This window comes from Apodemus sylvaticus, chromosome 22 (genome assembly GCF_947179515.1).
Source record: "Apodemus sylvaticus chromosome 22, mApoSyl1.1, whole genome shotgun sequence".
NCBI lineage: Eukaryota > Metazoa > Chordata > Mammalia > Rodentia > Muridae > Apodemus > Apodemus sylvaticus.
In genome coordinates, this window is record NC_067493.1 from 56,054,237 (window position 1) to 56,078,388 (window position 24,152).

The window sequence follows — 24,152 nt, forward strand, 5'->3', positions numbered from 1 at the left end:
CAACTCCTTTCTTCCCTGTGTTCTCAGTAAACGGGTCTTGCTTCACTGGGTCCCTGGGGATTCCCCAGTCCCACTAACTGCTCCAAAGCAGGTGCCCAGGAGGTGTTTGTTGACTGACTATAGATCTTGTTGCTCACTGCTGTTTGGTTCCGGTCCCACCAGCCCCTGATCCTGCTGGTCGCAGCTGGTGACCTGGTTCTCCTCCAGTTTGAGGCAGAAGTGTCCCCGGGGAGATGGCGGAGCAGCACGGAGCGCCTGAGCAGGCTGCAGCTGGCAAGAGTCACGGAGGCCTCGGGGGAAGCTACAAGGTACCTGGGTCTCGATGGGACCTAGAGCCCAGGCCTGAGGGCTACACCTGACTCAGTGGGGCTCCCAGCACCAAGCTTCAGGGGTTGTGGCTTCAAGCTCCGCCTTTCCCGTGTGACCTTGCTTGAGTTCCTTGGTGTGTCTGGGTGATTTTCAGCCGGACTGGTGGCAGTGTTGCAATTGCGCACTGGGGCCACCAGGGGGCGGTGCAGACCTGCGCGATTCACCTCGGCGTGGGGGAAAGCAGGCGTGGGTGGAGGGGCTTCCTGCTGTTCCGCGGAAGGACGTGGACATTGGAGCCCTGCAGAGGCTGAGGTTCTCACCCCTGTTCACCCAGGTGACGGTGTACGAGTTAGAGAACTTCCAGGGCAAGCGGTGTGAGCTCTCGGCTGAGTGTCCCAACCTCACTGACAGCCTGCTGGAGAAGGTGGGCTCCATCCAAGTGGAGTCTGGACCGTGAGTACCTGGGCAGCGCCCACCGCCCCAGCCTCCTGCAACCTGAGGTCCAATGCAGCCTCAGATCTGCCCGGGCTCTTGCCTTTCTTTGCCTCAGTTTCCCCATCCACAAAATGACAAGCTTCAGAGTCCTGTGCTGTGTGGCCGGAACAGGAAGGAGGCCAGCTAGTGTCCGGCTCAGAGATGAAACAGCGAGTAACACCAGCTGTACGCAGTTATGTAAATAGGGGCTGAAGAGATGGTTCAGCGGCTGAGAACTCTTAATGCTCTTGCAGAGGACCTGGGTTCGATTCCCAGCACCCACGTGGCTCGGGTCCTTTCATCTCTGCAGGCACCAGGCACACATAGAGTGCACAGACATACATGCAAGCAAAACACCCACATAAAGTTTTATTTAAAGTTAAAAAAATCGTATAGAGACAGGACCTACGGTTAAATAACCGTAGGAATTATGACCCTGCAAAGCTTCATTTGAGTTATATCATGAATCCTGTGAGAGCCATGCCCCTTTCTATCATTGGCCTGGTGGAGGGAACTGAGGCAAGGAAACCTAGGTGTCTGGAGCCTGCCCTCGAGCAGCAGGCCCTGCCCTGTGCACCGAGCTCTGGCTTCAGATTGAGTCTATGCTCTGAGAAACGGAGCATTCTCTGCCAACTGTGTCTCCTCATCTGAGGACAATCAGTGCTGTGGATTTCAGAGAGTGTTGGAAACGAGGTGGGTGCCTAAACGGGGAAGAGAAGGATTTGTTTTGTTTTGTTTTGTTTTCTTGAGCTTTATTTATTTTTATTTTACGTATGTGTTCTGCCTGTATGCATACCTCTGAACTAAACGCATGCAGTACCCGTGGTGGCCAGAAGAGGTCACTGGAACCCCTAGAACTGATGGGTTCAGCGGATCATGAGCTGCCCGGGTGTGTGTGTGTGTGTGTGTGTGTGTGTGTGTGTGTGAGAGAGAGAGAGAGAGAGAGAGAGAGAGAGAGAGAGAGAGAGAGAGAGAGAGAGAGAAACAGAGAGACAGAGATGGGATGATGGGACTTGAACCCCGTCCTTTCAAACAACAGTCAGCGCCCTTAACCACTGAGCTAGTATTCTAGTCTCTCACCCGTGGATCTTTTGTGGGGAACTTTACCAAACTTTCTTCTAAACTTGGCACACATGGATTCCCAGCACGTCCTTGAAGGGCCCCAGGCACAGGGCATCAGTCCAAATGAGTCCCCAGAGCCTCCCTAACAGCAGGCACGGGGTCTGTACTGGATTAGGGATGTGGATAGGAATGGTGTGAGGGTCCCCGCTCAGCCACACCAGAGGTGACCCTGTTCCCCTCCCCTCCCCCCCAGGTGGCTGGCTTTCGAGCGCAGGGCCTTTCGTGGGGAGCAGTTTGTCCTGGAGAAGGGGGACTACCCTCGCTGGGATGCCTGGTCCAGCAGCCGACGCAGTGACATTCTCCTGTCTCTCCGTCCTTTGCACATTGTAAGTCAGGGCTATTGTTATCCGTGTATGTGGGTGTGGGTGTGTATGTGGGGTGTGTGTGTGTGCGCGTGTGCATGAATTAGTTTTGTCAACTGTGATTCTGCTTGGATAGGCCTCAGATTCTGACCTCAACAATGGTATAGGATGAGAAGAAGCTGGCTCCTGAGTGGGTTCGGGGAAGGACACCAAGAGTCCTTGTCCTGAACGAGTGGACATGAGCCCTGACCCCTTTGTAGTAACCCAGTTAACCTGAGAAGCCTCAAAATCCAAACTCAGGTCAATACTGTTCAAAGAAACACAGAACTTAAAAACTCATAAAATCCACAGCCCCTCCTTCCAATGTCTGAACAGGGAAGGAAACCAGGAAAATGACACCAGAGTAAACCTAGAAGAGGGGGCTGGAGCATAAGTCTTTGTGGTCCCTCTAAGCCTCAGTTTCCCTTTCTGGTGGTGATGATTGGTGGAAAGAGATCTGTCCAGCCCCCTTCTGTCTTGCTCAGCTCTGGGGTGTCCCTTGAGTCCCTCTCTCCTGCTGAGAATGGGGTGACTCCATTCTTCCTGTTCTGGATGTGAGGCCCCACTCACCCTTGACCTTTGCCCTCAGGATGGCCCAGACCACAAGCTGCACCTGTTCGAGAACCCAGCCTTCAGTGGGCGCAAGATGGAGGTCGTAGATGACGATGTGCCCAGCCTGTGGGCCCATGGTTTCCAGGACCGCGTGGCCAGCATCCGAGTCCTCAACGGGACGTAAGGGACTCCCTGGCCCGCTCTGCTCCAGCCCTGTCCTCTGCAGCTGCTCCCTCAGCACCCGCTTTGCCACAGCTCGCTGATAGCGGCACACACTAGCGACCCAGTCAGCTTTCTGACCCCGGCCTCACTCCAAGCCCATGTGGTGGAGGGTGTGATGGCCCAGTGCACGATCCTGGCCCCTGGCAGGCTAGGCAGGACGAGGGAGTTTGAAAGAGGCTTGGGCTCAAGTCAGGCCCTGCCCCCAAAGTCTAAGAGCTGCAGCAAGGGCGTGCTGGTGCGTGCCGGTGCACGCCTGTAAGCGGGCCGTGGGAGGCAGAGGCGAGCGGATTGCTGTGAGCCCAAGCTTTGCCTGCTCTGTAGAGCGAGTTCTGAGACAGGCAGGGCTGCAGGATAAGCCCTGTGTCTCTCTCTCCATCTCTCTCTGTGTCTCTGTCTCTCTCTTTCTCTCTTTTCCTCTCTCCTCCCTATCCTCTTTGGCCTCTCTCTGTTCTCTCTTTAGTCTCTTTGCCTCTCTTTCTCCTGTCTTTGTGAAAGGAAAAATGAAAGTGAAAAAACAAACAAACAGAAAAAAAATTCAAGAGTAGGGCTCTATCCCCAGCACTGTGCACATGTTCTCTCTCTCTCTCCTCTCCCCTTCCCTGTCCTCTCTCTTCTATCTCTGTGTCTCTCTTTCTCTGCCTCTCTCTCTCCCCCTATTTACTTTTTCCCCTCCCCTCTTCCCTCCCCTCCTTTTCCTCTCTTTGCACCCCACCCCATCCCAGAATGCCCCAGCACTGGCCTCCTGCCCTACTGCGGGTTCTAGGCGGCCTAGACTCCTAGACAGCTTTGCCCCGCTCTCAGCCAAGTGCATGGTCCGCGCAGATGTCTAGGGCTCTCCCCAGTCCCGGAGCTGATTCTCAGGGTGATGGTGATCTCAAAGCTCTGCTCATCAGGGTCTGGAGTGAGCCCAGCTGTGGTCAGGCTTCTGTTTATGAAACCTCAGGGTGACCTTGTCTTCTTTCTCCCGGGTGGGTTTGAACCTGGGATTGAGCTGGGAAGGATGGCACTGTGAATGTACTCAGTGACTTCTTCCTGAGCATCAGGATGCCAGGGACAGGGGTTCTGAGGTCAGTTGGAGCTGTGTAGCCCTTCTCTTAGCTACATCAGTCTGACGTGAGTGTAACGGGCACACTGGAGGAAGGTGTCTCTGAGAGTTCCAGGGTATGTACGACTGCACTCCTGCCCCAAGGAGACAGACGATCAGGTAAAGAAGGACATGCTAGTCAGAAGTGATGGCGGCTACGAAGGCTCAGACTCAGCCAGGCAGAGGGATGAGGGCTGGAGAGTGGAAGGCTGCCAGGAGGTAAGGCAAAGGGAGCTCTGAGAACAGTGCATGCTTAGCGTCCTCTCAGGGGTTCTGGGGAGCCCAGGAGGACCCGAGGCCAGTGAGAAGAGCAAAGCAAAAAGAGCGTTAAAGGGCTCTGGAGGACCACGCCTCACCTTTCTCTGTTATTCTCGGCAGGTGGGTGGGCTACGAGTTCCCCGGCTACCGCGGGCGCCAGTACGTGTTCGAGCGGGGCGAGTTTCGCCACTGGAATGAGTGGGACGCGAACCAGCCGCAGCTGCAGTCGGTGCGCCGCATCCGCGACCAGAAGTGGCACAAGCGCGGCTGCTTCCTCAGCAGCTGAGGAGCCAACGCCGCCGTGTCCCCTCCTGAACCTGCTCAATAAAGCCCAGCAGCCGCGCAGCTCTGTCAGCTTCACTTCCTGTGTGTGTGGGGGATGGGCTCAGGGGCCAAGACCTACCTGCAAGGAGGGGATGAGGGGTGTGTCTGGGCCCCCATTCAGTCCTGTCAGCTGAGGCCACACACCCTCTGCCACAAAGCTGACTTCTGCCACCACTGCCCACGTCTGAATAGCTGGCTATCGGTTCACCTGCCCACTCATCTATATGATCACCCATCTATCCACCCACCCACCCACCCACTCATCCATCCAGTCCATTTATTTAGTCATCTATCCACCCACTGTCTAGTCACCCATCTGTACCCATGCATGCCCTCATTCATTCATTGGTTTGTCTCTCCATCTAGCCCCCTACACACCTGCCTACCCAGTCACCTGTCTGTCATCCACTGTTCTTCTTTCTTCTCTATTTTCTTCTTTACATCAATTTGTTTATTCTTGCTGGCAACCATCTGTCTTTTCATTCATCCGTGAATCCATGCAGGCATCCGTCCATGTATCTGTCCATCCATCCATCCATCTATCCATCTATCCATCCATGTATCCACCCACCACCCACCCATCCATCCATCCACCCATTTATCCATGCATCCATGTATTCATGATTACATGCATGCATCCATTAACGTATCCTCCATCCATCCACCCATCCACCCATCCACCCATTTATCCATGCATCCGTGTATTTATGATTGCATGCATGCATCCATCTATCAATGCATCCTCCATCCATCTCTTACCTATCCATCCTCCTACCACCCATCAGTTCATCTTTCCTTCTACCCATCCTTCTTTTCTCCCACCCTTCCTTGAGTCATTCATTTTCCTGTATTCTCCTATCAGTCACGTAACCGCATTGCCATTCATTTCTGTGGCAAGTGCCATGCCCTGCTGGAAGCAGAGGGAAGCAAGGCAACAGAGCACAAGCCTGCCATAGCGGAGCCATTCACAGAGAAACAGCAGTGCAGAGAGGGGGCATGCACAGCTTTCAAGAGGACTAGGGCTCCTGGGCTGTTCCAAAGCCCCCTGTCCTCACACAGGGGCGGCTCCTGCTTCGCTGATTCTGTGCTCCGGGGGCAGCCAAGCCTGCACTCCCGGCAGTGAGCATTCACTCGGGGCTCTCTCCAGCTGGGCAGCTGGCTCTGGGGATTTCCTGATGAGGAGCTCATCAGTAAACGTCATTAGATCTGGCTCTTGAACAGCCCAAGGTCCTCACCCCTGACATAGAACCTTCTAGTCGCTTTGGCAAATCCTGGCACCCGGGCATTTTCCCTCATGGTGTTTAAACAAATCCTTCTGCCTAGGGTAAGAAGAGACCAACATACATTCACCAAATAATAATGTCCTAGTCAAATGCTGTGCCCATTGAAAGCAGAAACCTAGGTGGGCCCAAGCTTTGTCAAAGGCAAGCTATTGCAACATTGTATCAGATTAGTCTTTATAATTGCAGTTAAAGAAACGTGTCTGCTTTTCTCTTCACCCTGCCTCAGCTTTGTCTGAGCCCTTACCTATTGCAACATTCTATCACACTCGTCTTTATAACTGCAGTTAAAAGAAGGCAGCTGCCTTTCTGGTCACCTGGCCCCAGCTTTGTAAAGCCCTTAGCTACTGGAACGTTGTAGCATGCCATTTTCTACAATATAGCTAAGGGCATCTTCACTGGTTTATTTTGAAATTCGTATGCCTGTGGGTTATAGTTGATTTTATTTCAAAACACCAAGGGGTGTTGCAAATAGCAGTCCCCAGTATCTGTCTCTTTGGATAGATTTAAAAATTCCTCCCAGTTGGATGATCTAAGAGACGTCTTGACTACCCGCTGCTTTGCATCTAAGGATTATGCTGTGTTTGTCCAAAATAAAATAAAATAAAAAGACACCAAGGCCTGCTGTCTTCACAGCCCCTGAAAGTGAGGTCTTCCTTCTGGGCATCAGGCAAGTTAGCTGCAATGACAGGCGCCTTTGTTTCTCCCTTGTACCACTGTCCTGGTCAGCAGGAGCTTGGCTACACACGTGTGATCAAGGCAGAAACTCTGCCTTCCTGCTGTACTACCATCTGAGGAACACACAGGAGGAGGAAACCTTTAAACGGGTCACTTGGAACTGGCATGTGACATGGTTATTTGGCTAGAAGGACTCACATGGCCTAGCATGCCCAGGAACTGATGTTAGGAAGTCCCAATGACAACCTGCTCTCAAATGTGTTGTCTCTGTGCTTTGCCTGTGGTATCTCCAAGTCCCAAATAGAGTCCAACCTGGAGCTCTAGACATTTCCTTCTAGCAGAGCCTTCTCTCTCTTTAAGTCAGTCAACGCATATTTTCTGAGGACCTACTATGGGCTGAGCCTATGTGTGCCCAGAAGGGGCAGAGGTAGCTAGCTAGAGCTCACACTGAGCCCACTGTCCACACAGGGTCACAGCACAACAAAGGGCTTTGAGAGCCTGTGGACCTGTCAGCTGTGAGCTGCGCCCAGACTGGGGAGGGTGTGTGTGTGTGCTCTCAGGGAGTCCTCGGGACTCAGTCCTGCGAAATGAATGGATGACTGGCTGAGTACAAAGGCCCAGGCTGTCTCCCATCAGCATCTTTGACTGACAAAAAACAATGAAATCTCTAAGTCTCAGAAAACAGTGTTTAGCCGGAAGTGTGACAACAGTGAGTGTCTTCAGGGCTGAGGCCACTGAGTGCTTTCTGTGATGGCTTCCAGGCTGGCTCCTCTGAGGACTGACACAGCTCTAGAATAGCCATGCACTATGTATCTGGCCCCACACCCTCCTGGTTTGAAGAAGAAAACCTTGATTGCAGGGGAAGTGGGAGAGGGCTGTGAAGCCAGGCAAGGCTTCTGAGACGTTTTCTATCCATGATCCCTTTGTGTGTGATGGCTAAAGGTGAGTCTATAGGAACATAAACTTGTCAAATGTTTCCCGCTGAATCATAAAATCCTATGCATGCAAATTTGAGATTTATTATAAGTAAAAGTCCATTTGCATACCAATGGGGTGATGTGTTCTTTCTTTTTTACATGAGTGTTGTAGCTTGCTTTTCTATTGCTGTGAAAAAACACTCTAACTTAGGGAAGAAAGCATTTATTTCCTCTTAGACTTTCAGGTCACAGATCTGAGTAAGTCAGGGCAGGAACTCAAAGCAGAACTCCCCTGCGAGGGGTGGGGTGGCGATGCGCTCCCTGGGTGGCTCTCTGACTCTCTCAGCAGCCATCCTAAGCTCTGGTGGTGCCTGGAGGTGGCAGCACAGAGGCCCATGGCCGCCTGCATTAGCAAGACAAAGTCCCACATTGTTAACCTGATGAATGCATTTTTAAGTTCTTTGTTCTCAGGTGACTCTAGAACAATGGTCATCAACCTTCCTAATGCTGCGACCCTTTAATACAGTTCCTCATGTGGTAGTGACCCCTAATATTAAATTATCTGTGTTGCTATTTCATAACTGTGCTCTTGCTACTGTTAACATTGTAATGTAAGTATTTTTGGAGACAGAGGCTACCAAGGGGGTCTCTGCCCACAGGTTGAGAGCCACCGCTCTAGATTGTGTGAAGTGGACAAGGAGCCATCAGGACAATGGTAACCAGCACTACCACACAACGAAAGACTCAAGACTCCCCCTTCTCTAGCAGCCATCAAACCCAACAGCTCGTCAGTAAATGTTGGCGTTTTATACATTCCTCCCCTCACCGAGAAATGCTGCCTGGCTTGACCTTGTAACCACAGATGCTCTGAGTTCACGCACTCAATAGCCATGTCATGTCCCCAGGACACTTTCCAGCTCCTTCCCCATCCTCAGACTCTCACATTCTCCTCATCTCTCTTCCCTGATGCTCCTGAGCCTTGAGCAGGGGTCGATGGAGCTGTTCCACTTGGGAAGAGCTCTCAGCAAGCTCAGTCACACTTCCGATCACGTGGACCAGTTCCGAGTCTCTCCATCAGCATCCGCTCACTGGAGAGAGAGATATGCTTCGTGACTGAGGCCGAGAGCTCAGGTCTACCGGGACACATACAAACATTTAGGCAATTTGGTAACACCTGACAGAACAATGGTACTAAGTTCCTCCCTATGACCTATGATCCTCCTGGACACGTTTGCAGCACTGGGTATGAATTTCCTTCCATGGAGCAGACCTTGAATTCAGTCGGAGAGCAGTTGGTTACCACACAACAATCACAGCACTCCTGCACCCATGGACCCCTGACAGATTGTACCATGGTGCACTTGCATTGCATTGATTGCATCACATGCAGTCTACCCAACAGGCAAGATCATCGATCCCTTCCCTTGCAGTGGCCTGCGTGGCACTTTTGACACACCAGCAGGGATGGGGTTTCCCCATGAGTTTCAACTTGATTTTTTTTTTATTGCAACCAAAATGAGCAGGTTTTTAAAGATAGAGTCTTATGTAGCACAGGATAGCCTCAAACTTTTATGTAGCTGAGGATGCCCTTGGCTTTCTGATCCTCTTGCCCCTACCTCCCATTTCTTGGGTTACGGGTGTGTATTCCCGCTGTGACGATCTGTCTCAGTCGGGGTGTCTATTCCTGTGCAAACATCACGACCAAGAAGCAAGCTGGAAAGGAAAGGGTTGATTCAGCTTACACTTCCACATTGCTGTTCATCTCCAAAGGAAGTCAGGACTGGAACTCAAGCAGGTCAGGAAGCAGGAGCTGATGCAGAGGCCATGGGGGGATGTTCCTTACTAGCTTGCTTCCCCTGGCTTGATCTGTGTCAGGCTCCAGGCTTTGAGGATGGCATGGAAAACAAGCTGGTCAAGGTACCTCTGCTCTTGTGATGACTTACACGTGGGAAACACATGAGCCATAGAGTGTTGGGACAAGTAAGGAACAGTATGGGGAGAGGACTGAGGAATACATGTGTGTGTGTGTATGTGTGTATGTGTGTGTGTGATGTACATGTATGTGTACATGCATGTGTGTGTACTACATGCTACATATGTGGCATCTGTATATGTACATGTATGCATATGGTGTGTGTATGTGTACATATATGTATGTGCATGTATCTATGTGGTGTGTATAGATGTGGATGTGTTTGTATTCTATGTGGTGTGTATATGGTGTGTATGTGTGTACATGTATGTATGTGGTGTGCGTATGTGTATATATATGCATGTGTGTGTACTATGTGGTGTGTGTATGTGTGTGTGTGTGTGTCTGTCAAGAAGATAGAAAATGGATGAGAGAGGGAGTCTGCTATCTTGGCTTCCTCAACATCCATTCTCTCTGGCTTGACCTTGGCTTCAAGGTCAACACAGAGCCTGGACCACAGGAAGACATGAGCTCTAGAGGGACATGCACGCAGGGCAGTGAGGGGCCAGCAGGAGAGTTCTGAGAGACTTCCCTTACACTGAGACCCAGGTTCCTAAACATGCTCCACTTCAGGACAGTAGGTATGAGCAGTCCCTAGGAGGTTCCCTCTTTCCAGCCAGCCTCTTAGCCTACCTTGTTCCTGCGGGGGAGGGGGGGGGAGAAGGCCATGCTCACCTTGGCCACGCCCACCTTGTGTAAACTTGAATAGTTAACCTGGTTTCTTTGAGTGAAACTCGTGGCTTCCAGGTCTTTCTTCCACAACAACTCCTCATCATTGAGTGCGACTGCATGACTCAGGCAGGGGCAGAGAGGACTCTGACACTGACACCAGAGCACAGCTGGTTTCCAGTGGATGGGTGGATGAATGAAGGAACATATAGAAAGGCACGCGAGTGGATAAATGAATAGGTAAGCGGAGGGATGGACAAATGGATAGGCAGAAGGATAGACAGATACTTGGGAGATGGATAATCAGTGGGTGAGTGGATGGATAGACAGGTGGGTGGGTGAGTGGATGGATAGATGGGTGGGTGGGTGAGTGGGTGGATAGATGGGTGGGTGGGTGAGTGGGTGGATAGATGGGTAGGTGGGTGAGTGGATGGATAGACGGGTGGGTGGGTGAGTGGATGGGTAGATGGGTGGGTGGGTGAGTAGGTGGATAGATGGGTGGGTGGGTGAGTGGGTGGATAGATGGGTGGGTGGGTGAGTGGATGGATAGATGGGTGGGTGGGTGAGTGGGTGGATAGATGGGTGGGTGGGTGAGTGGGTGGATAGATGGGTAGGTGGGTGAGTGGATGGATAGACGGGTGGGTGGGTGAGTGGATGGATAGATGGGTGGGTGGGTGAGTGGGTGGATAGATGGGTGGGTGGGTGAGTGGGTGGATAGATGGGTAGGTGGGTGAGTGGATGGATAGACGGGTGGGTGGGTGAGTGGATGGGTAGATGGGTGGGTGGGTGAGTAGGTGGATAGATGGGTGGGTGGGTGAGTGGGTGGATAGATGGGTGGGTGGGTGAGTGGGTGGATAGATGGGTAGGTGGGTGAGTGGATGGATAGACGGGTGGGTGGGTGAGTGGATGGGTAGATGGGTGGGTGGGTGAGTGGGTGGATAGATGGGTGGGTGGGTGAGTGGATGGATAGACGGGTGGGTGGTGAGTGGATGGGTAGATGGGTGGGTGGTGAGTGGGTGGATAGATGGGTGGGTGGGTGAGTGGGTGGATAGATGGGTGGGTGGGTGAGTAGATGGATAGATGGGTGGGTGGTGAGTGGATGGATAGATGGGTGGATGGGTGAGTGGATGGATAGATGGGTGGATGGGTGAGTGGATGGATAGATGGATGGGTGGGTGAGTGGGTGGATAGATGGGTGGGTGGGTGAGTGGATGGATAGATGGATGGGTGGGTGAGTGGGTGGATAGATGGGTAGGTGGGTGAGTGGATGGATAGACGGGTGGGTGGTGAGTGGATGGGTAGATGGGTGGGTGGTGAGTGGGTGGATAGACGGGTGGGTGGTGAGTGGGTGGGTATGTAGGTGTATTAATGAACTGGGGTTCATGGCTGGCTCAGTGAGGAACACATGAGTGGATTGTCTTAGTCACAGGGTTTCCATTGATATAGTGAAACACCATGACCAAAAAGTAAGTTGGGACAAAAGGGTTTATTTGACTCACTTCCACAGCACTGTTCATCCTTGGAGGAAGCCAGGGCAGGAGATCAAACAGGGCAGGGACCTGGAGGCGGGAGCTGATGCAGAGGCCATGGAGGGTGCTGCTTACAGCCTGCTCCAGGGACTTGCTCAGCCTGCTTTCTTATAGAACCCACGACCACCAGCCCAGGGATGGCTCCGCCCACAATGGGAAGACTCCACCCCCAATGGGATGACCCCACCCACAATGGGCTGGCTCCACCCACAATGGGCTGAGCCCTCCCTGCCTGACAACTAATTAAGAAAATACCTTATAGTGGGATTTCATGAAGGCGTTTTCTCAATTGATGTTCCCTTCTTTCAAATTACTCTAGCTTGTGCCAGGTTGTCATAAAACTAACCAGGAGAGAGGATGGATGAGCGGGTGGGTGGATTGGCCTGGGATTATGTGGGTGGGTGGGTGGGTGGATGAATGAATGTTGGCCTCTTCCTAAAGACCCCCTTCTGCTTGCTTTTCCCCAAGGACCCACAGAAGGCCTTTAGGCTTCTGCCTGCCTTGCCCCTGGCCTGGTAACTGCACCCGTGAACCTGGCATGGCCCCGTCCTGGCATCAGGACGGCTGACGCATGCAAAGTGGGCATCTCCTTGCCCAGCGCCTGACACACTGGCGCAGCCGAATCTGAAAGCTAATGACATTATTGTGTGGAGACACAATGTCTGTGGGCATTTGCTGACCCGGGCTTTGGTGTAGGCTTAGCCCGCATTCTCACCCCGCTTTCTGCAGGGACACCCATCTTGGCACCAGCTCCCCTGGGGAAGGTATAAATACCACCTCCCACCAGCCTGCTTCACGGCACTCGCGGGGGCTGGCTATCTGGTAAGAAGGCTTCTGCTGTGTGCACTGCCCTTTGCTCTTCTCCCGTCCCTGTTGGAAAGCATAGAGTAGAGACTTCAGCACTTGGCCTCAGTTTTCCCTTCTGTTAAGTGGGGAGAGGGGGTCACCAAACCCCCTTTGCCATGGGTTAGGAGGCAATCTAGTAGACTGGCCCAGTGCATAGCCAGTGCCTAGACAGGATAATTATTAATATACTAACCAGCATCTCAGCACCTTTTTTTTTTAAAATGCTCCCTTGGACTCGCCTTGGGGGGAAACTGTGGGCTAACCTTGGCAGTGCTTGTTCCTGAGATTTCAGTGTCACTAAAATCCTGGAAATGTCCTAACCATGCCACCCTGGCTGTCCCTTCCTGGGTGCAGAGAGTGCCTTTCAGGGCCCAGTTGGATGCACACAGTTGTATGGAGTCCAGGTTCAGAGAAGGCGAGGCACCTCTATTACCCTCCTAGTGTACAGAGTGGTAAACTGAGGCACAAGGAGAGGGTGGGACTTGTTGGATGCCTCTTTAGTTGCCGGATGGCAGAGCAGGCACTTGGGCTCACCCAGCACCTAAAGGTAGGGAGTTGGGTGAGCAGGACGAGGTCACGGGAAGCCTTCCGACATGACTCCATAGGGATGCTTGGAGTCTAGCATCAGTGGAGAGACTCCGTGGGAGAGACGAGATCCTCTGCTCAGAGCTGGGCTGGATTCATAGCAAAGGCTCCAACAGAGGTCAGGCGGCTGCTTCCGGAACAACCTGAAACCAGGCATAAGAGGAGAGGGCTGAGGGCTAGCCCAGGGCCGGCCCAGAAGTCCTCTGACAGCTTGAAGCCAAGGACCAGCAAGGTCCTCACTCTGCAGCCTTTCTTCCAGGTCACCTCGACACCAGAGAGTCCACCATGGCCTCAGACCACCAGACACAGGCGGGCAAGCCTCAGGCCCTTAACCCCAAGGTGGGTACCCTGATGGAGGGAGGGGCAGCGACCTCTACAAGCTCAGTCCTCTCTGCAAAGTCAGCTTCCTCCTCTGGTGCCTCCTCTCCTCCCTGTCCCCAGGAGACTCAGTCTCTTCACACTGCACATCTGGGGCAGATCCCTGTGCCCACCCCATCCAGATGTGCAGCATCAGTCTCAGACTTTCGGGTTAAATTTATCTGCTTATCTGCTGCCCCATGGGACTCCCTGAGACTGAGGCAGAGACTGGGTGCCAATTGGAGTGGATTCTGGCCCCACTCCCTGCTGTGTGACCCCCGGCTGATGACTTGGCGTCTCTGAACATCAGCCTTACATATAGAACAGTTGTACAGTCCCAGAAACCAGGCTTAGCCTCCACCTGGGGAGGCGTGGGTCGTTGCTATCCCCCACTCCCATGCCGCTCAGGCTGTCTGCTTTGTTTTCAGGACTTCCACACTTCTGAGTGGGTGGAGCTTGTCCCAGCTTCAGAGGCTGGTCACGCCCCTCCAGCCCCACCTCCTCATTCCATTCCCAGGAACTTCATTTTTACTAAGTGACATCAGCAAGCAGGTGAACTGTAGCCTCAAGGAGTGAAAGGCATCAGATATTAAGTAGGGTAAGGGGATCCTTAGGGCTGGGGTACCCACCAAATGGTGCATCAGCTTAGTGCTTAGTGGGGATTCCCCCTCCCCCCAGAAGGTAACTGGGGTCAAGGGAAGGAACAACCATGTCAAAGTAGGGGGAGGGAATGGCGAGGGCTCTGGAGCAGTGGAAACAGCATGTGTAAAGGTCCTGAGGTTGCCAACGAATTGGGTGAGTTTGAAGAAAAATGAGGTGGCTGTCTGCAGAGCGCAGCTCTTCAGTACTGTGATGTCACACGCATTCTGTGATGTCATAAATATACTGTGCCATCACATACATATACAGTGATGTCATATACAATTTATGATGTCACAGATCTACAGTGATGTCACACACACACACACACACACACACATATATATATATATATATACATACTATGGATCACATCCATAATTAAAATCTTTCAATAGTCACAATGGAAACTGTAAAAAAAGAACAAGTGATTAATTTTTTATATTCTTTGCTGTTAAACAGTCCACTGACTCTGCCTGTCTTCAAATCTGTGTTTTCTACGAACAGTTCACATGAGTGCCAAGCATCCAGTGGCTTCTGCACTGGGTGGTACAAGGTTAAAAAATTGATCCAGCAGGAAAGAATATTGACTCTAATAATAATAATAGTAATAATAATATATTATTATTAATATATTATTATTATTATTATTATTATTATTATTATTAATCATTAGTATTTTCCATACCAGCAGCAGGATATAGCACTCCTGGGACCCAGGGCTTCTCAAATGCATAGAGAGCCTAACTTCCCCACTGGCCACTCCCCAGGAAGCTCTTATATCCCAGGCCAGGTGAAGGCCCCTTAGCCCCTGGCTTGCATAGTCTACATCTTCCCAATTTCCCTGCAAACAGCTACCTTTTCCTGGTTTGCCAAGTGAGGCTGAAAAGCCCAGTTCCCCCCAGGGCTCCACAGAGCTGTGGAGACAGAGCCCCTGTCTTCCGCTGCTGTGCCCAGAGTGTTCAGTGACCACGACGGCTGACCTGGAGCTGTGGAATCTGCCTGAGCCCTCCTGGCTACTCTCTTCATGTTCCCTTTATCTCTCTAATCCCTGGCCTGGGAACCAGAAGTGCTTTCTCCAGCCAGTGCTGACCTTGGGGAGCCTTCAGCCGCCCCTCACCCTGCCCGCTTCTTCAACAAGGAGTGGCCAGAGGTGCCCATCTCCCAGGGACCAGAGATGGGTGGCTGGGAAGGCTCCCTGTTCTCAGTGCAGTTGTGAACACGGACTCTGTCCGTGTTTAGCTCATGGCTGCAAGGCCCTTCCCTCTGCAGGGTCTCTGCTGGTTCCCTACCAAGGGCTGAAGCGAGGCAGGGTGAGGTGAGGGGAGGGTTTTTATTGAGATCTGTCTCATACAGATCCGGGAGTCCTGAAGACCTGAACGGGAAGAGGCTTGAGGGCCCAGGGACATGTGGGTTCTCAGGAGACACCCGGAGGGTTGTGTGATGTCTGTGGAGGGGGCTCTTAACCTCCTGATGTGGCACCGCCTGGGATCTGAGTGGCATCTGGAATATGGGGCGCTGCACCCCAGAACCAGTGCCACGAGACCACCTTTAACCAAGATCCCAGGTTTGGTGTGCACACTCAGCTTGAATACTGTCCACCTGTCTCTGCTACATCAGACAAGTCCAGGCCTCGTACCCAGCCCTGACCTGCACCAGGTGCCCTAGTTAATGTACTTATGGGAAGCTGCGGTCTTGCTTAGGGGTGGAGTGGGCTGCTGGACATGTCGAGGCGGCCTTGATTTCATCTCCAGTACGGATCTAAACGAAAGGGCACCATGATGTCTGTCATGACTGAACAAATGCTGGCCGTCGTGCCTGCCATCCTGACAGCTTCCCGGTCCCTGGTTGGCTCTGCCACCCATTGTACTGACAGGGAAACTGAGGCTCTGAGAGCAACGCCGGCAGGCTCCAGGTCTCAGGCCCTCGCTCGCTCGCGCGTTGTGCCTACTCTGATGCAGAGGGGTGGAGGCCTGCAGTCCTGAGGGTCTCTGAACCTGCTCACCTCCTGTTCGACTCCCCCCGTCCTTCCTAGATCATCATCTTCGAACAGGAGAACTTCCAGGGCCATTGCCATGAGCTCAGTGGGCCCTGCCCCAACCTGAAGGAGACTGGGATGGAGAAGGCGGGCTCCGTGCTAGTGCAGGCTGGACCGTGAGTATCTGGGTGGTATCGCCTAGCCTGGGGTTGTCAGAGCTCGGCAATCAGGGTGCTGAATGGGGTCATCTGACAGCCTGAAGGGAGTTTGCACTTAGGTGGCAGAGATCCAGGTTCAAATCCCAGTTAGGCAGCCTCCAGGCTATCCATAGACTTCCCTCTGTGCTTCTAGGTTTCTCTTTTGTGGTCGACACTTTGGCCCTCACACTTCAGGGCCTGTCTCTGCTCAAGAGAGAAGGGATACAGCTCTGGGGGTGGCTTCTCTCCTCACCACACAGACAGGTGCATAAGGGCCACAGAGCCTCTCATCTCCCTCAGCACTTCTCTGTTTGGGGGTGTCAGTGACCCCAGCAAGTCAGTAAGGCAGTATGATGGTTCAGGAATCCCGCACCAGGTAGGTTTTAGGAGAATTTGCTGAGTGCGACCCACTGGTCTCTGAGCAGATGCAGGTTTTAGCGTGCGCAGGGAGCCAGGCTGTGCCTCAGGAGAACTTTGGTCTTCAGCCTTTGAGCAGAACTTCTGGTCTCATCCACCTTTACCATCTGGCGGGAGAGTTTCCCAAACACTATTTTAAAATTGAAAAAAGTTTCTGTGTGTTTGACCAGGTGGTGTGTGTGTGTGTGTGTGTGTTTGTTGGGGTGTTACTGAGGATGGAATATATGGCCTTGTCTATGCAAAGCAAACCCCCAGCACTGAGCTATAACCCTTGCCCTTCAAAATTATTTTATAAACTATTTTTATACACATTAACACTCTTTCTCAGATTATGTCTTTTTTAAACTAACTTTATTTTTAAGATTTATTTTTATTGTATATGAGTACACTGTAGACACACCAGAAGGCGGTGTTAGATCCCATCACAGATGGTTGTGAGCCACCATGTGGTTGCTGGGAATTGAACTCAGGACCTCTGGAAGGGCAGCCAGTGCTCTTAACCGCTGAGCCATCTCTCTAGCCCTTAAATTAGCTTTAAAATCTTTTCATTTTTGTCTATTTTTTGGAGGGGGGAGGGAGTCTCATTACTTAGTCCAGGTGTGATTTGAACTCAGGACTCTCTCAGTGCAGGGATTCCAGGAAAAAGAATTAATTCTTGCTTGTTGCTTAAGTTATGTATTCAATATTAAGAAGAAATGATTCGTCCACCAACTCCAGATTTTAACTGTGGCTTACCCTTCAGAAGTGTTCATTGTTAAGATTTTGTAAATCTGGGTTTCTTTCTGTGCATGTATTTGTGGGGTTTGATGTTGTTTTGTTTGTTTAGATCATATTTGGGTGTATTGTGCGGTGTTGTGAAATGTCAGGGGACAGCATGACAGTACCTGTGTCACAAGCCACACTCCACACGGTCATCTTTCAGAACGGCCGAGACCCTTGCACAGCCAGCCCACAGAAAGGTGCTTTCCATGTAGCTCTTGGGCCTCTCCTCAGACTCCTGGGCTTAGAGTCCAGGAATCCACCACAAGTCAGATCTCCTGGTCATACTTACGTCCAGCTGAGTTTGTGAAGCTGTATCATCCGCCATTACGTACGGTAGCTTCGTATGCGTTCCCTGATTTATCTGCCTGGTCCTGTCTGGTAGAGAGCTCAGCTGTTGCTGGTTCAGTGCTGCCAGAGCTCTGGCTGCTAGTCTTGAGAACAGAGAGCCTCAAGCGGACTTGCTGGATCTGATGTCAGTCATCCTTTAAGTGTAAGTGACAGACACAGTTGCCCTCTCACCAACCACTTAGATCTGAGTGGCCACCATTGTCACACAAGAGCCTGAGAAACTTGGCATCTGAGGATCCCACTTCCTCCCTTCCTTCTTCTGTGGGCCACGCCCTCCCAAGGGAGCACTGTGGGTAATAGTTAACCCTGTTCGGTCCACGGGCGTCATGTGCCCGGATTCAAATAATCAGCAACAGAAAATATCTGGAGGGAAATCACATCTGTCCTAAGCAAGCATGCACTCACTTTCTTGAGGCTTTTCCCTAAGAAATGGGACACTGATAGTTTGCACACTGCCCCAGAGGCACCTGCTCTTCAGAGTCACCTGCGGGTGATTTAGAACACACTGGAGGCTCTCGCCATCGCTGAGTTGTGACTCAAACCTCTCTAGATTCCAGCTCTGTCTTTTACCAGCATTGATCAACTCTCTACTGTGAATCTAGAAGCTAAGAGTCTAGGGTGAAGCCAGCCTGCTGCGGATGAAGCTGTGACTCCAGCGACCTCATGGCCCAGAGCTGTGTGCTCAATGGCCAGTAGATGGCGCTCACTTCTCTAAACTCCGTGCCTGGCTGAGGTCTCCCTGTCAGCTTGTCTCCGGGCTCAGACACTCACACTCTGGACATCCGCCAGTGTCACTAGACAGGGTGTAGGGTTCTTGTTCTGCATTCAGAGCTGGTGATTACTTTCACAGCATCCTCTTGGCCTTAGGGCACAGTGTGTGGATTGTTGTCTGTAACCAAGCTGGTCTTCAGACTTGTGGCTTAATTCTCCTGTGTACTGCAGGCGCTGAGGGCAGCAGGGCCTGGCGACCTTGCACTTAGGATCTGCGTGCTTGGGTTTGGATGGGGCCGGTGCAGCTGGGTCGAGTAACTTTGGCCCTGCTGCAGGATGCTTGCAGAGGAACTCACTAGCCTTTCTTGTGTCTTGCAGCTGGGTGGGCTACGAGCAGGCCAATTGCAAGGGCGAGCAGTTTGTGTTTGAAAAAGGCGAGTACCCACGCTGGGACTCCTGGACCAGCAGCCGGAGGACGGACTCCCTCAGCTCCCTGAGGCCCATCAAAGTGGTAAGTTGCATCTCCCTGCTTTGTCCTGTACCATGGAGGCAGAGCAGCAGGGCCCAGGAGACCCACAACACACACTACACCATTATGATCGACCAAGGACCACCTTTGCGGCATTTGGCCTCCTTGAGCCTCTGTTTGCTTATCTGCAAAATGGACTTTAGTTCTTGCTGACAGAGATACTCTTGTTGCTAGCCAGCTGCAGGGCATGAAATTCCTGGGACGACTGCGCTGTGCTGTGGCTCAGGTCCCTTAGGGCCAGGCTCAGTTAGCAATCACGAGTCTTAAGGAAATTCTGGGGCTAGGAGGGAGGGGAAGTCAAGACTCAGCCAATGTGAGCTTCTGGTCTACCTCTGAGCCTGAGAACTGTTGAGTAGGGAAAGGACTCAACAAATGCTCAAGTTTCATGCCTAAATCTTCCAAAGCCAAGCTTGCTTGGTTGAAGACTGGACCTCCCCCAGACACGGGCTCTTGTGACGACTCGGCTCCTCTCAACTGTGTGATATTGGGCGAGTGGCTTAGCCTCTCTGAGTCTAGTTTCTGTCCTGTGTCACATGATATATGAATGGCTGAAAGGATGGAATAATAAACTAAGAAAAACTTCACTGGGACAGAGGGTCTGGAGATGTTGGGAGACCCCGTGCCTGCTGGGGCCATGGAAGCCTGCATGTGTGAAGGCAGGCGCCGAGTCATGGCTGCTATATATGAAGCAGTAAGAAGAGCTTGAAGGAGGGAAGCTGGAGTCTCAGAACCAAACGCTTCCCTAGCACAGGATCTGAGCCTGTGTGTCCCGTGACAGTTGCTCCATAGGGATCCAGTCCCCAGCCTTGTCCCACCCGGAGGCAGACATATTGGCAGAGGTGGGTGGAGGTGGGACAGGATGGGAGGGGCGTCCCAGGTTTTACACCCCCACCCCCCAATCCACAGGACAGCCAAGAGCACAAGATCATCTTATATGAGAACCCCAACTTTACCGGAAAGAAGATGGAGATTGTAGATGACGATGTACCCAGCTTCCACGCCCACGGATACCAGGAAAAGGTGTCTTCCGTGCGTGTGCAGAGCGGCACGTGAGTGTCCCCCGTGTCCTGTTCTGCCCTGAGCTCACGGGTGGGTCACTTTGTCTTCCACCCACTCTCAGACCATCTGGTGGGAATCTCCAGCCTGTTGGTGTGGGAAGTCCCATCCTGGGCTGTGTCCCCTGTGTCACCTGGGCAGGCACAGGCGTCAGGTGCCACAAACAGAATGCTCTTAGCTCACGGGGAGGAGGTGGAGCTTCTGCCCCTGCAGACCCCTGAGCGGGCAAACAGACTCAAGGAAGAATTCCCCTTTGATGTGTGATCTTGGCTGCCAGCCCGCAGAATTCGCACTGTGGAGCAGAGTGCACATGAAGTCCTAGGTCGATGCTTAGGCAATGTGTGCTGGGGTGGTGCACACAGTTGGTATTCTCTACCCACAGCCCTGCTGTGGGGCTTTAACCAGGCAGGGGAGGAATGTTCTAGAAACACATAAATGCATGTACACACACATGTACATAGACACACACATGCACACACATGCACACACACAGGTACACAAACATGTACACACATAGGCACACACATGTACATAGATACACACATGCACACACACATGCACACACACAGGTACACAAACATGTACACACATAGGCACACATACTCACACGTACACAGACACATTCATGCACACACAGGTACACAAACACGTACACATAGGAGCACACACATGTGTACACGCGCACACACATGCACACATGCACACACACAGGTACACAAACATGTACACACATAGGCACACATACTCACACGTATACAGACACATTCATGCACACACAGGTACACAAACATGTACACACATAGGAGCACACACATTGCACACACACACACACATACTACACGGGCATGCTTTTCTGTCGGGGGCAGCACAGTGCAATGGATGTCTTCATAACAGTGTGATGGCGATGCGGTAAGGATAAGCACTCACCTGGAGGGCTTTGCAGTTAAGGATGCTTGCTGAATAAGCACAAGCACTTGAGTTTGAATCCCCACACCCACGTAAAAGGCCAGGTGTGGCTGCACACACACACACACACAGACACACACCTGTCACCCTGGTGCTGTGGACGGTGGGAACAGGAGGATGGCTGTGTCTTGCTGGATACCAGCTTAGCTCCAGATTGAGTGAGAGAGACGCTGTATCAAGGGAATGAAGAGGACAGTCACAGGGTAGGGCTTCTCCATGGCTTCCGAGAGCATACAGGTGTGTCCTCATCCCACTATGCTCAGCACACACACACACACACACACACACACACACACACACGTACACACACACAGCAGTCAAGGTTGGACACATACCTCAGGTCATGCTCATAGACACAGAGAGACAATACACACACTCCTGAGGACTGACTTTTTTTGTGGTAGAAAGGCAGTTTATTAAGAAAGAGCAGGGCACCATGAAACTGGGAGTGGGCTGGGGAAATGGAGGTGGGGTCTGGCCATTCCTGGCTCATCACACATTCCAATGCACCCAGAGGGCACCAGACCTCTCTGTGTGGGCTCCACTACCAACCTTTCTTCTATATGTCACTCTCAATTCTTCTGTGTCCTGCACACTGGTCACCAACACCTCTGGGTCCTGTGGTCCCAGAAGCCTTTGGGGGAATGGAGAACAATGATCAGTCTTTTTGGAATAGGGTCCCCTAACCAGTGGCGGCCTGCAATTAGCCCTACCTGCTCTTTGCAATGCAGGACTTGGGGGATGCTTCCAATCATGGTGTTGGGCCCCAGAGGAGCTGCCGTGAATGTGTGCCCTGGCTTCCTGGGGTTTGTCAGGTCCCATCGGTATAAACCTCTCTGCAGCCAGGCACCATCCTTGGCTGTTTTCATTTGCCCATCGCTGCCAACTGCCTCTTACCGTGTCTGTCAGGTGCTCCATATTTGAAGGCAGATGGGGCCCTAACTACTGCCTTGTGTAGTCAGCCCTCCAGAGAGACAGCTGTCAATCATTTAAGGCTCCACACAAACCCAAGTGGCTTCCCTCAGATTCGAGCCGAGATCCTAAGGTAGAGGATTCTAAGGAATTGCAGGGCAGAGAGGGCCCAAAAGTTGTTTGAAGAAAGCTGTGGTGCAGCGCCCTGTGGTGAGAGGAAGCCTTTGAGGGCAGGCACTTCTGTTCTCTGTGGTGGAATGTAGGCATGTGGCCATGACAGAGCACAGGACTGCGGGGCAGGGATGGAGGTGTCCCAAGTCTGTCGGACAGGACCCTTTGCCTGGGCTGGAGAAGATTGTCATTTTCATCAAGAGGTCAAGCATTACTGACACTCTGCCTGGTCAAGGCTTTGATGTGGATGGGTGGTAGAGGGTCCCCTCTATCTCTCCCTCTCCTTGAGCCTTGTTGTTAGGCATGGGGCCAAGACAGGGTGGCCTGAGGTGGCATTGGAGCCCATGTGATTTTAAGCTTTTGTGGAATATCCAGTGTGTAGGGAGGTAGTAGGCGCCCCATCAGGGGAAGGAAGCCAGCAGGGACATCCCAGCTCGCCTGCCTCTCCTGGGGTCAGGACACCCCAGCTGGCTTCTTTTGCCTCACCATGTCTCCCTGCCCCCTCTGCCTGCAGGTGGGTTGGGTACCAGTATCCCGGCTACCGTGGGCTGCAGTACCTGCTGGAGAAGGGGGATTACAAGGACAACAGCGACTTCGGGGCCCCTCACCCCCAGGTGCAGTCTGTGCGTCGCATCCGTGACATGCAGTGGCACCAGAGAGGCGCCTTCCACCCCTCCAGCTAGAGCCCTGACCCCACCCTCCCCAGGATCCAGGTCCCCCAGCCCAGGGCCTCCCAACACCCAGAGTGAATAAAGTGTGGTTTGCAACGTGTTTGCTGCATGTCTTTTATCCATGGCATGCCTGGGGCACATGTGTGTGCTTGTGTGTGTGTGTGTGTGTGTGAAAGAGAGAGAAGGGGGGAGAGGATGAGGCAGGGGAGGGAAAGTAGAGAGGAAGAGAGGGAGAAGAAGGGGGAGGGAGAGATAAGGGATGAGGAAAAGGAGGGGAAGGGGAGGGGAAATGGGGGAGGGGAGGAGGAATGGTAGAGAGGAAGAGGAATAGGAGGGAGAGGGACGGGTGGGGAGGGGAAGGGAAGAGGGAGGAGAGGAGGAGAGGGAGATGGAGGGGACAGGTGGGGAGGAGGAGAAGAGGGATGGGGAGACGGGCAGTTAGCAGGCATCTGGGCTGAGGTCTGTAATACAAGCCCATTGAACCTTACATGTCTGCCACCCCATAGCTGTGTGACCAAGAACACGCCAGTAAAGGCTCTCTGAGCCATTATCTGTTTGATTTACCTTGCAAGTAGAAGTGTGGCTGACCCTCTGGGCCTCACACAACATGCTGCAGAGCATCTCGGGTGAGCGACAGGTGCTTCCTGCCACCCCAGCTCCATCAGCACCGCAGAGCAGGCACCTGCTTTTTGGGTTGTTCTGTGTCTGCCAGCGATCCAAGGCCTGCAGTGTCCACCACATCTCAGCACGCGTGGGCCCAGGTTTATTACTCCCTGCTCTGTCCTGGGGTGGTTTGGTCTCTCGTGCGACTAGGCTAGGAGGTCACAACCCAGGAGCAGGGAGGCTGCTCACCCCAGGTGACCTCTCAGAACCATGCTGCCCTCATGAGGGGTGAGCAGGGATGGGAACATGAGGCATGTGCGGGGCGATGGCAGGTTCTTCCCTCCTGCCACGTATGGTGTGAGGTGGATGCTGGGGTCTAACTCTCCTCACCTCCCTTCTGATAGCTCTGAATATCATTTAAAATTTTAACATGCTCAAGCCTCAAGCTCCGCCCTGCCTCCCATGGTTTGAACAGCTCTTAGGAGAGGCTAACCCCTCTCTAACCCCAGGACACAGATCCAGGCTCCAACACCCCTGAGCGCTCCAGGGCTTTGCTCTCGGCTCAATGCTCTTGCTTTTTCTGAAGGTGATTTCTGTGTTGAATGCAGGAAGACCCAGTTTCTCCTTTTATTTTCCCTCTCAGCAGCTGCTGGCCTGCAGGGCACTGAAGAAC

General features: G+C 52.5%; 2 protein-coding genes across 2 annotated transcripts; both read left to right on the forward strand.

Annotated features, from left to right (window-relative positions):
• The first annotated feature begins 233 nt into the window (after positions 1-233).
• On the forward strand, positions 234-4,648 carry Crybb3 (crystallin beta B3). The gene is made up of 5 exons (XM_052168635.1): positions 234-308; positions 644-762; positions 2,099-2,231; positions 2,836-2,978; positions 4,483-4,648. Exons 1-5 carry the CDS (start codon positions 234-236, stop codon positions 4,646-4,648), a joined length of 636 nt encoding a protein of 211 aa, XP_052024595.1.
• An 8,799-nt stretch (positions 4,649-13,447) lies between these two features.
• Crybb2 (crystallin beta B2) lies at positions 13,448-22,888 on the forward strand. Its single transcript, XM_052168712.1, has 5 exons — positions 13,448-13,501; positions 16,194-16,312; positions 18,950-19,082; positions 20,007-20,149; positions 22,720-22,888. Exons 1-5 carry the CDS (start codon positions 13,448-13,450, stop codon positions 22,886-22,888), a joined length of 618 nt encoding a protein of 205 aa, XP_052024672.1.
• The last annotated feature ends 1,264 nt before the right edge of the window (positions 22,889-24,152 follow it).

Bases quoted from the DNA above. Each gene is read 5' to 3' on its own strand.
- Crybb3 (XM_052168635.1), top strand. From the start codon at position 234: ATGGCGGAGCAGCACGGAGCGCCTGAGCAGGCTGCAGCTGGCAAGAGT. The intron at 763-2,098 runs GTGAGTACCTGG...CCTCCCCCCCAG, and splicing joins ATCCAAGTGGAGTCTGGACC to GTGGCTGGCTTTCGAGCGCA. The intron at 2,232-2,835 runs GTAAGTCAGGGC...CTTTGCCCTCAG, and splicing joins CTCTCCGTCCTTTGCACATT to GATGGCCCAGACCACAAGCT.
- Crybb2 (XM_052168712.1), top strand. From the start codon at position 13,448: ATGGCCTCAGACCACCAGACACAGGCGGGCAAGCCTCAGGCCCTTAAC. The intron at 13,502-16,193 runs GTGGGTACCCTG...CGTCCTTCCTAG, and splicing joins CTCAGGCCCTTAACCCCAAG to ATCATCATCTTCGAACAGGA. The intron at 19,083-20,006 runs GTAAGTTGCATC...CCCAATCCACAG, and splicing joins CCCTGAGGCCCATCAAAGTG to GACAGCCAAGAGCACAAGAT.